Here is a 16,010-nt window from a genome sequence, read left to right on the forward strand (position 1 = left end):
CTGAGGGAGCCCCTCTCCCTGTGTGTGTGACACTGACAGACTGAGGGAGCTCCTCTCCCTGGGAGTTAGAGATGAATCACAGACACAGACAGATCTGCTGTTTATACAGAATGGGAAGATTGTTCCTGGTTATAATGTGGGTTTTATACACATTAGCTGTGGAAGTTTGTATGTGCTGGGAGTCAGGACGAGGCTGCCATCTGTCTGCTGATAACATGACTGAATATCTGAGCGGGTCTGGAGACATTATTATAGGGGGAACTTTTGAGATTCACGTAGACAGAAGCTTCAGCAAAAACCTTTTCACAAGCAAACCTGCAGATCTTAAATGTCAGACGTAAGCTTTAATTGAATGTTACTATCTTTGTTGCTCTCAAAAGGGGCACTGCGTGCGCTTGTGACACTGACTTAATATCCCTGCTCCCTGTGTGTGTGACACTGACAGACTGAGGGAGCCCCTCTCCGTGTGTGTGACACTGACAGACTGAGGGAGCCCCTCTCCCTGTGTGTGTGACACTTAATGACTGAGGGAGCCCCTATCCCTGTGTGTGTGTGTTTGTGTGACACTGACAGACTGAGGGAGCCCCTACCCGTGTGTGTGTGTGTGTGTGTGTGTGTGTGCGTGTGCGTGTGCGTGTGTGTGTGTTACTCATGCATATTTAATTTTACCACACACTAGCTTTTAATTCCATTAGCACTTCTCTGCTATCTTCTTTCTGTGAATTAGTGTAGGGGACTGGGTGGCCTTGTTCCTACAGTATGTTAGCAGACTTGGGTTTAGTCAAGATAATCGTGTTGCAAAGTCTTTATTACTCAGTCTCTCAGTTATGGTGGTCTGTTTTGGGGGTCTTACAGTCCAAAGTCCACGTGTGTGTGTGTGTGTGTGTGTGTGTGTGTGTGTGTGTGTGTGTGTGTGTGTGTGTGTGTGTGTGTGTGTGTGTGTGTGTGTGTGTGTGTGTGTGTGTGTGTGTGTGTGTGGGTGTGTGTGTGTGTGTGTGTGTGTGTCACTAACAAACTGTCTGTAGCATTTTTTCCTCTCCCTCTAGGTTTGAATCTATGAATTATCGGGACATGCAAGCAATGATATTTGCTGTGGAGGAGATTAACTCAAACCCTGATATCCTCCCCAACATCACTCTGGGCTTCAAGATATTTGACTCCTGCGTTTCCATGAGACGGGTAGTAGATGGAACACTCTGGATGCTGTCAGGAGGACAAGGACAAGGAAGTATCCCCAATTACCGATGTCAAAAAGGACCACCTCTAGCAGGTGTAATTGGAGACTCTGCGTCCACACGCTCCATCCTAATGGCCCACATATTGGGACTGTACAGATACCCACAGGTAAGAGAGCTATGAGTGTTATATATATTTATATATAGATGGACTTGAAATATGAGGGCACATGAGCATTGGTTTCAGACCCCCAGGAGGTCACTTCTTCACGTATACAGAAGCAATATAGTTGCATCTTTTGATCAAAAATTATTCAAACCTGTTGACCCCGTCAAGGTAAACTCCAGTTCAGCAGATACCTATTCTCAATAAATAACATTCCTTATTGTCATATGGACTAAATGTAGTCAAATATGTGACAGTGTCTAAAGGGTTAAATGAATGAAGCATAATGCTATCTGTAATTTTGTGCAATTAATATTATGATTGGAAACTGTGAGTGCGCACAAGGTCCTTAGCAAAACATACACCCATTTCTTCCAAAATATTTAACTAAATGTCACCTTTGTTAATAGACTGAGGAACAAAATGTAGAAATGTTACAAATAAATACAAGGCGATTTTGGAGGAGCGCAGGGATTGTGTATGTGTTTTCTATAAACGTGAGGCCAATCTTTTTAATAGCTTCATTTTCCATAAGGGGAGTACGGTATGTATTTGTTTTTCATGTGTACAAAGCTTTAAAGACCACTCAGGTCTCTTTTTCAGTTGTAACCCTGGTTAATAATGGAATGGATGGCGCCAAATGTTCCTTTGTAGACGTTATTTTCGTTCCCATTTGTCATTTTTTCGACAGATCAGTTATTTTTCAACCAGCCCTCTCCTCAGTTACCGGAATCTGTTCCCGTCCTTCTTCCGGACCATCCCCAGTGATGAGTTTCAGTCCCAAGGTCTGGCCCAGCTGGTGTCTCACTTTGGATGGACCTGGATTGGTCTCCTGGCCATTGACAATGATTACGGTCAATTTGGGATTCAGGTGGTTCAGCAGGAGATAGTCAAGGTTGGGGCTTGCGTGGCCTTTGTTGAGTATATCTTGACCGGACAACCCAACAGTAATGCTCCCAACCTCGTTCGCATCATCAAGGAGTCAACAGCCAAGGCAATCATGGTGTTGTCTTATTACTCTGCATTTCTGCCGGTGGTGGAAGAGCTGTGGAGGCAGAACGTGACAGGGAATATTTGGGTGGCCAGTGAATCTTGGTCAACCTTTGCTTCCCTTTCCATTAAGAAGTTTCATAGGATCTTGGTTGGCACCATCGGTTTTGCCATCCATTCTGGGCCGATGCCAGGGTTCTTTGATTACTTCCACACCCTCCATCCATCCAAATCACCAAATGATACATTTATAAGGGATTTTTGGAAGCAGACTTTCTCTTGTAAGTGGCGGGACCAGAAGAATGTAGATGACTGGACAAGTAACACCACAATTCCACAATGTACAGGGAGGGAGAAGCTGGACAGCTCCAAGTCTGAAGCAGATCAGAGAAGTAGTCTCAATGTGTACATGTCAGTTTACACCTTTGCATGGGCCTTACATAGCCTGCTCCACTGTAATCCAGGAAGTGGACCATTCCATTATGGTGCCTGTGCCAACATCTCATCATTTCGACCATGGCAAGTAAGACTAAGTATTTCACTTTGTTCCTACATGGGACTGACCCTTTATTTAAAGTGTAACCCATTATAGAGGTCAGTGTCATTATGTCACTTCTTTCCTACCTGGGGCACACACTTTTGACCATTAAACAGGTCATCGTCATTATGAAAAATATGAAAAAGAAAATAACAGACAAGCACAGCCTGTATAAGTATTGTATATTAGCACCAAGTAAAAATAATATCACTCACTTACATGTGAGTAAACACCGACAGGTGTAGTAGAGTGCGAGCATTCATCGAGTTTCACCGGCGTTCCAAGTGAGTCCACTCGTTTGTCCCTCCGGCGCTGGCGTCCTGCACCAGATCCTCTATGAAAAGTAGTGTGTTCCCCCGAAATCAAAAAGAACACACGGAAAACAGAAAATTGTTGTTGCTTATGTTAGATCTTATTAGAAATAGCTCAATAGATCAAACAAGTTGCAATTGCTCATTAAAATAACTACACAGGATCGATATTTATGTACAAATCTCACAACATCTATAGTGTAATATTAACCCAATTCTATCCAAAAAGGTGAACAAAGTATATAGTAAATCACGCATGGAGGAATTGCTAAGAAATCATATGGAAAGAGTTGATGGCAAGAAATATAGGGTTATTCCACCCCTTATATTAGAATATATCAGAGGTAACTAATCAAAATACTCCAGTGTTAGACATTTCCAACTGTATCGAAATGATCAAGGTACAGATGTAACAAGACTCACTGACGATCTAGCACAAGTCTGCGGTGATGGAGCTGTGGGGGCTTCATGTTTCTGAATGGGACCCCACTCCCCAATAGTCTTTCAATCACCGGTAAACTTTCGGAGCCGTGGCCGCGTGTGGCATTGTAGACACTAAGCTTTGCTACATCTGTATACAAAATGACTAAACAAAGGTCTATTCTGTTATAGAAATCACCAAAATAAGGACGGGGAAACAGTTTGTTGTATTGTATTGTATTGTATTGTATGTCTTTATTTATATAGCGCCATTAATGTACATAGCGCTTCACAGTAGTAATACACGTGGTAATTAAATAAATAACAGATAATATAAATAACAGATCATGGGAATAAGTGCTTTAGACATAAAAGTAACATTTCAGAAGCCCCGAGGAGCTTACAGTTTAATTGGTAGGTAGGGAGAACGTACAGAGACAGTAGGAGGGAGTTCTGGTAAGTGCGTCTGCAGGGGGCCAAGCTTTATGTATCATGTGTTCAGAATATCCACAGTGCTATTCATATGCTTCTTTAAGCAGAAGTGTCTTAAGGTGGGTCTTAAAGGTGGATAGAGAGGGTGCTAGTCGGGTACTGAGGGGAAGGGCATTCCAGAGGTGTGGGGCAGAGAGTGAGAAAGGTTTAAGGTGGGAGAGGGCTTTAGATACAATTAAATTAAATGTGTTCTGTTAAATGATAAGCTTTTAGATTACAAAAAGGCATCTAAGAGGGGATATGATAACTATATTCAAATATATTTGGGAACAATACAAGGAGTTTTCAAAATAAATATTCATCCCAAGGCCTGTACAAAGGACACGGGGTCATCTCAATCAGGTTGGATGAAAGGAGATTTCACCAGCAACAAAGGAAAGGGTTATTTACAGTACGGGCAGTTACAGTGTGAGATTCATTACACATGGAGACTGTGATGATAGATACAATAGATATCTTTTAAAAAAACAAAAAGGCTGTGCATCTTTTTAGAAAGGAAAGATATACAAGAATATATCAAATGTCTCACTGTTTTTTTTTTTTTACCTCCTTTCTATCAATATACAGTACTGTAAATATAAATATAGGATCAGTATCTGTCATCTAAATGTAACACAGGTTGAACTTGATAGACATCTATGTCTTTTCTACCTCATTTACTATGTAACCGTTACTACAATGGTATGTCCCAAATGTGTATGTTGATGAAGTTTTGTTGTGACGATTTGCCTCCCAGATCTGCTCTGAACAAAGAGTTCATTATATTTTTCCCCTTTTTGTGATTACTTTGCTGCTACATAAGAATGACCGTTTAACCCATTAAACACGTTGCTATCATTAGGTCACTTTGCTACTTTGCGGGACTGACTATTTTAGTCACTAGTTAAATGTCTGACATCTTCTTCCAGCTTCTCCATTACATTAAGAGTGTACACTTTAAAACCAAAGACAGGACCCCGATGTTTTTCGATGCAAAAGGGAACCCCCCAGCCCTCTACGATATCGTGAACTGGCATCTGAGCACCGCAGGCACCGTGGAGCAGGTGAAAGTGGGAAGTTATGACTTAAGTGGCCCCGATGGAAAGATCTTGAGCGTAAACAGTTCGGCTATTATTTGGGCCAGTGGGGATACACAGGTATGTCTGACCAAACCTTATACTATCAACTTCTTTGAAATTGAAATTTGAAAATCAATCTTTGAATTTGCCGCTGTTGGTTTGGCGCTTGGAATCTGCGCTCCTGATTGGCTTCAAGTCCCCTTATGGGTTTTAGGGTCTCATTCACCAACATCTACAGCTTATCAGAGCGTGGGAATTCTCCTGCTAGCCAATCACCGATTTGCCGGTATTGTAAAACCAGGGGGGCATCTTTATTCAGTCTGTAAAGGGGCATGCGCCAACCTGGCACCTCTGCCTCTTTGCACACTGAGCCCACCTGCTGGCCAGGGTCCACAGAATCTGGGTTCTGGAAAATACTGGTGGAATAGCCCTGTATTAGCCCAGGATGCGGGCACTCAAGCAGAACTGCAGTACCCCTCCTGTTCTAATACCTTGGCATCCCTGAGGCTTTCAAGTCCGGACTCCGCACAGACCCATAGGCACCAAGCTTGGTAGCCATCTGGTCCCTCGGAATCCATGACTTGGAAATCCCACAGTTCATTTACTGGTTATCAGTACATATACCTATTAAATATAACTCTTTATTAAAATATACTGTGTCCTGTCTTTAGTGTTATAAAATATATAAGTTTCTATTCTGGTGTCAGGGATGGAGTGAGAGTATAATTTGCCTACACTCACTAGCTTCATTCTTGGCACACTTTAGAAAATAACTTTTAAAACTTTTTACACATAAGAAATCATGCTCAGCTTTATCACATAGCTGGAGCACAACCTGAACCCTTATACCAGGTTCAAGGTACCTGGGCATGTATCTGGGCACCCATCCTTATACTAGGGAACCCCTGTTATACTAGGGATCCTATGTATGGTTGCAGGTACACATTTACCCCTTCATGCCCGTTTACCTTGTCTGGATGATGCTGCAGCAGGAATCCTGGCGGTGAGTCGTAAGAACGTTTTCTGAGTCAAAGTTTGACTGGAGTAATGTGCCTGGCTGTATCCGAGAATCTCACTCGATTTCCGGATCCAACTTTTGGGGTATCCCATAACTCTGGAACCCCGATACATAGACACATTCTGTAAAGACATTCTCCGGCAAACCCAACCTGAAACTTACAGCCTAGGAATCTCCCAGTCCCAGCACCCCAGGAAAGGCAAAACGCAAATAAATCTTTAATGTCGCATAATTTGCACAGTCACAGTAATGAATTTCTGACATCTGGGTCCAAGAGCTGACACTCTAGGACCTCAACACACAGATAAGGGGCTTAACATTTAAGTGGGCTTAACATTTATTAATGAGCCTGGTTATTACATTTCACTTTTTTCCATATAGGAATGCCACCCCTTTTTTATTTTTTTCTGTATCTATTTGGATCTTTTTTGTATCTTTATATTTTGTTTTGTGCGTGCAATGTTTCTGATTTTATATCTATATATATATATCATGTAAAATATTATATATATTTGCGTTTCGTCAGATACACTTACTTTGTCAAAGGATGATGGGAACTTAACTCGGGCATAGATTTATACCAAAAAAGAGAGAGGGGCGAGTTACTTAGCAACCAATGAGCTAAGGGAAACTTCCCTTTATATAACATGATACAATTCATACATATAGATTCGCTGATTTAAATAATAAACCAGAGAGAAAGTCAATATTAGATCATAATACAATCATATATTATAAAGTACTAATTAATAAATAAATAATTAAGGAGATAAATGAAAACATAAAGATAACAAGAATATTGATTATTTGCTGAAGTTTACAATGACCAAGTAGTATATCCAGATGTAAATGGAAAGTGTGTACAACCCATATAATAAATAAAACATTTTTTTTTAAATATAATAATAATATTAAAAATTAAAAGTAAATAAAAAATTCTAAAAATTAAACTATATATACATGATTAATCATATTGATTAATTCTTATATAGATTAGACCCCTATATACTAAATTGGTCACTGCAGTTAGCAATTGGAAAGGAGAAAAAACAGAGAACCGAGGAAACAGGGCTGAATGGGCAAATTACATACAAAAACCACAGCTCACACGATTGTACTTGTATCTAAAGACTCATTGAATCCACCAGGTGCTAACGTATCCAACTGGTAGATCCAATAAGTCTCACGTCTACATAATATCCTGAACCGATCACCCCCCAACGAGAGGGGTGAAACATATTCCAAGCCTATAATTTTCAGTGAGATTGGATCTCTATTGTGAACTGCATCAAAATGTCTGTAAATACCATGACTGCTACCACCATTTTTAATGTTTCTTCGATGCTCGAGAAAACGAGCACAGAAAGGACGTGTGGTGCGGCCCACATACTGCTTGCCGCAACCACACGTCAGCATATAAATGACATACATGCTTAAACATGTGATTGACCCTAAGACTCTGTGTGTGCAACCTCTAACAGACAAGACAAACTGATCAGATGCTGACAAGTAACCACAAGTGGTGCAGCATGACCTGCCACACCTGTGGTTTCCAGACGGTATTATTCTTAATTTTAGTCGGTGCTAGTATGTTCTTGACATTTCTAGCTTTCCGAAATATTACTGCCCCCAAATGGGGGTCACATTTCAAAATCTCCCAATGTTTATTGAGAATTTTGCCAATAGTACCCGAAGATTGATTAAAACCTGTGATAAATTTCAATGACATGGATGTATCTATATTATGACTCTTTTTATATTTAGTTGTATTTTCTCTCTTTTGTCGCGACTTGACAAGAAGTGAAGATCTCTCCAAAGCCGAGACTTTATCAAATGATTGTTTGATAAGTTTTGAGTCAAATCCTTTTTCCCGAAATTTAGTCTCATTGGGATATGAAGTCACCATCCCTGGTACAGTTTCTCCTCATTCTATGAAATTGACCTAATGGGATATAATTAAACCAACGTGCAGCATGATTACTGTCTGCATGAACGTAGTTGTTAACACTAACCGGTTTAAAATGTGTTTTTGTTATAATATTCAGATCATCATCAACACCCAATACCAGATCCAAAAATACTACAGATTTCGATTGAATTTCAAAGGTGAACTTAAGACCTAAATCATTTTGTCAAATGATTTTAAAATGTTTCTAAAGGCTTCCTCCTCTCCATCCCAAATTAATATTAAATCATCTATAAAACGGCCATACTATACGAGACCCGCTCCAAGCACAGCACACTGCCACACGGCAAACTCCTCCCAATAGCCCATGTACAGCTTGGCATAACTTGGGGCGAATCTCGTATCCATGGCCGTTCCACAAATCTGCAAATAATAAATCTCTTCAAACAAAGAATAGTTATGTGTTAGTATAAATTTAATGCTTTCAAGTAGAAATGTTTTTTGACATGAAGGGATTGTAGTATCCTGGTTTAGCCAGAAGCTCACTGCATCAAACCCCCTGGAATGCGCTACAAAGATGTGTACAAAGATGAAACGTCACACGTAGCCCACAAATAAGTGGGCTTCCATACTATCTCGAAGATGGCATCGATGACATGCAGCGTGTCCCTAATATGTGACCTAAGTGCGGTCACATATGGTTGGAGATAGTAATCAACATATTGGGACAACCATGCTGTCATCGAGTCAACCCCAGAGATAATAGGCCTTTTAGGGGGATCAATGAGACACTTGTGAAGCTTTGGTAGATGGTAAAACACAGGTATACGAGGATGAATGTTATATAACAAATTAAATTCTGATTTAGTGAGTATTCCATCAATACTGTATGTGCTTGATCTAAAAGTTCTTTAAGTTCGATCTGGTATCTAGGTGTTGGATCAGTAGGTAAGATAATATAGGTGGCAGCGTCACCCTGGAGTTTCAACGCCTCCCGTAGGTAAGCCTCCTTATCCTGGATGACGATACCGCCCCCTTGTCTGCCTGTCTGATAATGATACTCTCATTGTTTTTGAGAGCATCTAAAGCAACCCTTTCTGGCTTGGAGAGATTATGTCGTATTCTAGAAGGTCCTGAACAAAGACGTTCAAAATCTTGCAGGACCAACTTGTAAAAAGAATCGACATAGCCTCTCTTTGATTGGTAAGGAAAGAAGAGAGACTGTGGCCTGAATGGCGAATGCATAACAGCCAAATCACTTACCTGAGTAGAAGAGGTGGATTCTACTGGATGCAACGTAAGATTAAATTCATCCAATGGGTCTGCAAATGTCTGCATCGAGGTCCTGTGATCAGTCAACAGTTGTGAAAGTGCATCTGAACAGAAAGAATCATCAGTCAGAGGAGCACCAACAGTGACCAGTTGTTTTTTGCCATTAAGAATGTTAAAATATCTCTGAAGGGTCAATTTACTAAAGTAGCAGTTAAGGTCAACAAATAACTTGAATGCATTGGAGCCTGTACTAGGTGAAAAAGATAACCCCTTTTCCAATAGTGCTTGCTCGTAAATAGACAATTGAAACGAAGACAAAATGAAGACACCTGAACACTCAGGTATCACTATTCGCCCTCTATTAATCTTCTTTCTTTGGACAGCCCTGCCTGCCCTGACTCCTCTAGTCCTCGCTTTCCCCGATGGATGGAATTGTTTAGGAGTAGATTAGTATTGTTTTTATTCATTACTGCTTATGATTTCTTTATAATACAATTGGACTGATATAGTTCTATTTTATTTTATCACCAATATATCTATTGGCGCCACTGTATGTTTTTTTTGTTTTATATATATATATATATATATATATATATATGGAACAATATATGAAACAATAAGTGCGCAAATATAAAATATAAACTGAAAAAGAATATAATGGATTCTGCCACAATGTGTAGGATACACACAGAGCCAAGAATATAGTATAGAATAAAGAAACAGAAGGAGCAAACCAATATATATAGCGAAGAAATGACCTAGGCGCAGATATGCTGGGAGAGAGAAGAAAAGGAGAGAAACATCATAGGGCAGTATATCTGAGCAATCAGGGCTTAGGTGGTAAGATATGCACTTACACTTAATCCGGCAATTGTTAGCCTTTAATCCACAGTGGGACTCAGGAACTCTGCTGCTGGTGATCTTTAATTCCCCAGTTCATCCTTTATTTTCAGGCTCACACGATATTTCCAACAGCTACTGTGGCATCATCACTGTTCCGCTGCTGGATGGCACCATTCACGGGGTGGATCTCACAGAATAAAGAAACAGAAGGAGCAAACCAATATATATGCTTGCAATCTAAGCAAACAGAGGGATAAAACACTTTGAATGTCCAGTAATAGGAGGGGGCTGGAAATACCTAAAATAAAGAAAGAGAAGCCAATATGGTGAAGTACGTATATTAAGGAGATCTCACAACGCAATCACTGATCCTACTTACGAAGTGGTAGATAAAACAGGCATGTCGGTACAGGGACCATCTTAAGCAGCAACAATGCAGTGAGGTATTCAATCAGATCACACCCACGGATACAGAGGACGACGTCTGTCCACAGTCTTCAGATGTCCTGGATTGCTTGTAATCAGATTCCTCTTCTCACTGGTGAATGAATCGAACTCGCGATACCTGCACTTTTGTTGAAAGCCGCTGCTGCTGGTGTGGTGTATATTCCGCCGACACTCGTCAACCAGTGAGAATTAGCAAAAGTTCAAAATGCCTTTAAAAAGGCATGTAATAAGAGAGTCCGTTCACGGCAAGAACTCTGCTGTAGTAAAACATAGATAGCACAAAGCCCTGCGCGTTTCGTCCGAGAGGACTTTGTCAAGGGATATGTTGCATACTGTTTGTCAATCCAATATAGGTGAAGCTTACTCCTGGTTGGTTGATAGGCTCTGTAATGCCTAATGAAGATAGAAATGACTTGCAGATGGCAAACATAGCCAGTGCACAATTAAGGAATCATCATTACAATAAGAGACAATGAAGTTGAATATACTGTATCAAAAACATTTCTAAATGTGACCACATATTTTGACAGCATAAATAATGATGAACAATTTAACAAAGAGATAATAAAGAGCAGAAAAGACGATGAGCTGTAATTCTGACTAGGGAAGAAAAGCTCCTAGATCTATATCTACATTGAGACCAAGTGGAATAAGCGTTTTTACAGCATATATCCACTTGGGCTCTAATCTAGAGATAGCATTAACATGGTCACCACCTCTCCAATTAGTAGGCAATAGGTCTATACCCACAAATATATATATATATATATATATATATATATATATATATATATATATAGTCAGGTATGGAGATTAGCACTCACGGTTTTGTTGCAGGAGGCAGATGCTTGTCCCATAGAGAGTATGTAGACATATGGAGACCAGGGGATCCTGATAGCCAAAAAGAGACAGCACACTGCAGGTATGGTATCAAAAAAGTGTATTCAGTAACACAAGGCCGCCAACGTTTCGGTCCTCCCAACGGGACCTTCCTCAGGGCAGTGCCCTGAGGAAGGTCCCGTTGGGAGGACCGAAACGTTGGCGGCCTTGTGTTACTGAATACACTTTTTTGATATCATACCTGCAGTGTGCTGTCTCTTTTTGGCTATCAGGATCCCCTGGTCTCCATATGTCTATATATATATATATATATATATATATATATATATATATATATATATATATATATATATATATATATATATATATATATATATATATATATATATATATATATATATATATATACATACATACACACAGTTAGGTACGGAAATAATTGGACACTGACACAATTTTCATAATTTGGGCTCTGTACGCCACCACAATGGATTTGAAATTAAACAACCGAGATGCAATTGAAGTGCAGACTTGCAGCTTTAATTCAAAAATATCATATGAAATGTTTAGGAATTGCAACCATTTTCATACATTTCAGGGGCTCAAATGTAATTGGACAAATTAACACAATCATAAATAAAATGTTCATTTTTAATACTTTGTCGAGAATCCTTTGCAGGCAATCACTGCTTGAAGTCTGCAACACATGGACATCACCAAACGCGGGGTTTCCTCCTTTGTGATGCTTTGCCAGGCCTTTACTGCTGCTGTCTTCAGTTGTTGTTTGTTCGTGGGTCTTTCTGCCTTAAGTTTTGTCTTCAGCAAGTGAAATGCATGCTCGATCGGATTGATATCAGGTGATTAACTCAGCCATTGCAGAATACTCCACTTCTTTGCCTTAAAAAAACTCCTGGGTTGCTTTAGCAGTTTGTTTTGGGTCATTGTCCAATCAACTACGCTGAATTTGGCTGAATCTGAGCCGACAATATATCTCTATACAGTACATTTCAGAATTTATCCGGCTGCTTCTGTCTTCTGTCACATCATCAATAAACACTAGTGACCCAGTGCCATTGGAAGCCATGCATGCCCATGCCATCATACTGCCTCCACCATGTTTTACAGATGATGTGGTATGCTTCGGATCATGAGCCGTTCCAAGCCTTCTCCATACTTTTTTTTCCCCATCATTCTGGTACAGGTTGATATTAGTTTCATCTGTCCAAAGAATGCTTTTCCAGAATGGGACTGGCTTATTTAGATATTGTTTGGCAAAGTCTAATCTGGCCTTACTATTCTTGAGGCTTATGAATGGTTTGCACCTTGTGGTGAACCCTCTGTATTTGCTCTCTTGAAGTCTTCTCTTTATGGTAGACTTGGATAATGATATGCATACCTCCTTGAGAGTGTTCTTCACTTGGCTGGATGTTGAGAATGGGTTTTTCTTTACCATGGAAAGGATCCTATGATCATCAACCACTGTTGTCTTCCATGGACGTCCAGGCCTTTTTGTGTTGCTGAGCTCACCGGTGCGTTCTTTTTTTCTCAGAATGTACCAAACTGTTGATTTGGCCACTCCTAATGTTCCTGCTATCTCTCTGATGGATTTTTTTTGCAGCCTAAGGATGCCCTGTTTCACTTGCATTGTGAGCTCCTTTGACCGCATGTTGTGTGTTCACAGCAACAGCTTCCAAATACGAATGCCACACCTGGAATCAACTCCAGACCTTTTACCTGCTTAATTGATGATGAAATAATGATGGAATAGCCCACAGCTGTCCATGAAACAGCTTTTGAGTCAATTGTCCAATTACTTTTGGTCCCTTGAAAAAGAGGGGGCTACATATTAAAGAGATGTAATTCCTAAACCTGTCCTCCAATTTGGATGTGAATACCCTCAAATTATAGCTGCTAGACTGCACTTTAACAAGAGACAGGGGGTGCCCAATGCTGCATCAAATTGACAAAACATATAAAGTAAAATACTTCAATAATAATAATTGGTTATTTAGTTAACCCTTTGAGCTTGCTGGGAATCTGTGTTAGACTGCACTTTAAGCCCATATTCATTATTTAACTTTAACTTACATGTATTTTGGTACACAGCCGAAATAACAAAACTTATATCAGTGTACAATTATTTCCGGACCTAACTATATATACCTGCACGTTACCACAAAAGAGACAAGGATGCTAGAGTCAATTTGAATCACAATGAGACAAGAAGTAACTGTAAATGTACATAGTCTATACGTCTGCATTTAGACAATTAACATGACAGCAGCAAACCAAAAGAATATGGCATGCACAAAAACCACTCTAATCAATAAAAGGTAAGGTGTGCTCTAGATCTAAATGAGCAAATAAGTGTTATAATGCTCAACAAATTGGAAAGCACAATAGGAAGTGTATCCTTAACCTTACTTGCGTGCAAAGTGTGATGTAGATAAACTGACCGCAGTATACAAGCTGTTAATAAAGTGGATCCATCCCCACTAGCTATAATGAGTAATAGCAGTCACAGTAATAGTGTAAGCACAGTCAGTACAATACATAAAGAGTGGCAAATGGTCCTGCAGAAAAAATCCATGTAAACACTTAATCACTAAAATATAAAGCAGTAGAGTCTTGTGGCATAATTACGGGCGCTCATAGATGATAGAGTCAGGGGGTCCTGCCCAGCGCTCCCACTCCTACACGTTTTCGACCCTTGTCTTAAACTTGGACCACTTATGTAATAAAATTGCGATTTATACTTTGGTAAACTTGAGTGTTTCACTGTGGGCCTCTTTCTCTGCTCTTTACATATTAATCTTTGCCCAGAAGCACCGCCGGCAAGGGATACATTACCTTCATTAGTCGTCTTTATTGGTTACCATTATTGAGAGTCAGAGTGTATGCGGTTTCAAACCTCATTCCTCTACATGTGTGTGTGTATATATATATATATTTATTTATATATATATATATATATATATATATATATATATATATATATATATATATATATATATATATATATCATGTAAAACTTTGAACTTATTTTATATATGGTGCAATTCCCCACAACTCCATTGAATCACCCTTAGGCTCCTCTCTCGATCTGCAGCCCAAGCTGTCCCTCTGGGTTTAGGAAGATGGCCATACCAGGAAAACCTGCCTGTTGTTTTGAGTGTTCCCCATGCCCCCAAGAAGAGATTTCCAACCAAACAGGTAAGAAGGTCACATATGTTTTGGGAAAAGACATGTAATTCATGATAAAAGTTGACATCAGTGTCCCTTTCCAGATGCTGTGGAGTGTCACAGATGTTCCTGGGACACGTGGCCCAGTCTTCAACACGACAGGTGCCTCCCAAAGACCATAACATTCCTCTCCTATAAAGATTTATTGGGGATCAGCTTAGCAGCCATTTCTCTCTCCTCTTCAATTATCCCAATTGGCATTCTGGGAGTTTTCATCTGCCACAGGACAACGCCCATTGTTCGGGCCAACAACTGGCTCCTCAGTTGTTTACTCCTCATGTCTCTGTCCCTTTGCTTCCTTTGTTCTTTGGCTTTCATCGACTACCCACAGCCTGAGATGTGTCTTCTGCGACAGGTGGCATTCGGCATAGTCTTTTCCCTCTGTATCTCCTGCGTCTTGGCAAAAACGATTACAGTTGTCTTTGCCTTCAAGGCCACCAAGCCGGGCAGCAGATTAAAAAAATGGACAGGGACAAAGGTGCCCTACTTTGTCATTGGGCTGTGCGTTCTTATTCAACTGTGCATTTGCGTGATGTGGTTGTCCCTTTCCCCTCCCTTCCAAGAGCACGACATCCAAACCCAACCTGGGGTAATCATCATTGGGTGTAACGAGGGCTCCCCCATTGCATTCTGGTGCATGCTGGGATATCTTGGCCTCCTGGCCAGCGCCAGCTTCATTGTTGCCTTCCTGGCCAGGCAGCTCCCTGACAACTTCAACGAGGCGAAGTTTATAACCTTCAGCATGCTGGCCTTCCTCAGTGTCTGGGTGTCCTATATCCCAGCCTCCCTCAGTGCACATGGTAAATACACAGTGGCAATGGAGGTCTTTGCCATCCTGTCCTCCAGTTGGGGCATAGTGGTCTGTATCTTTGTGCCCAAGTGCTACATCATCCTATTCAGACCCCATGTGAACACAAAGAAACATCTGCTAAGCAGACATGCCAGGGGTGGCAAGGACAAGCCTTTTTAGGTATGGTAATTCAGGGGGTCTGACATTAAATGGAGGTAGCAGATGGAGAGAAAATAAAGCTTGAAGGTAGTCTCTTCACTCGGTTCTGAACTACAGCCCATCTGCTATTCCGGTGTACACACAGCTCTTTCACTACACCTCCATTCTTCTCTGCAGCCTCCTCTCCTATTCCTGTGTACACACAGCTCTGTCACTGCACCTCCATCCTTATCGGCAGTCTCCTTTATTATTCCTGTGCACACACAGCAATGTCACTGCACCTCCATCCGTCTCTGCAGCCTACTTTGCAATTCCTGTGGACACACAGCCCTGTCACTCCAC

The 16,010-nt window shown here is 40.6% G+C and overlaps 1 protein-coding gene across 1 annotated transcript; it reads left to right on the forward strand.

Annotated features, from left to right (window-relative positions):
- The first annotated feature begins 215 nt into the window (after window positions 1-215).
- On the forward strand, window positions 216-15,689 carry LOC142470953 (extracellular calcium-sensing receptor-like). Its single transcript, XM_075577759.1, has 6 exons — window positions 216-337; window positions 1,047-1,344; window positions 2,033-2,854; window positions 5,001-5,228; window positions 14,566-14,689; window positions 14,764-15,689. Exons 1-6 carry the CDS (start codon window positions 216-218, stop codon window positions 15,687-15,689), a joined length of 2,520 nt encoding a protein of 839 aa, XP_075433874.1.
- Window positions 15,690-16,010: the final 321 nt, after the last annotated feature.

The sequence above is a fragment of the Ascaphus truei genome, chromosome 20 (genome assembly GCF_040206685.1).
Source record: "Ascaphus truei isolate aAscTru1 chromosome 20, aAscTru1.hap1, whole genome shotgun sequence".
NCBI classification, from domain to species: Eukaryota; Metazoa; Chordata; class Amphibia; order Anura; family Ascaphidae; genus Ascaphus; species Ascaphus truei.

Excerpts from the sequence above, each read along its gene's own strand:
- LOC142470953 (XM_075577759.1), top strand. The coding sequence starts at position 216 with ATGACTGAATATCTGAGCGGGTCTGGAGACATTATTATAGGGGGAACT. Across the intron at positions 2,855-5,000 it reads CATCATTTCGACCATGGCAA|CTTCTCCATTACATTAAGAG; the intron begins GTAAGACTAAGT and ends ATCTTCTTCCAG. Across the intron at positions 5,229-14,565 it reads GGGCCAGTGGGGATACACAG|GCTCCTCTCTCGATCTGCAG; the intron begins GTATGTCTGACC and ends AATCACCCTTAG.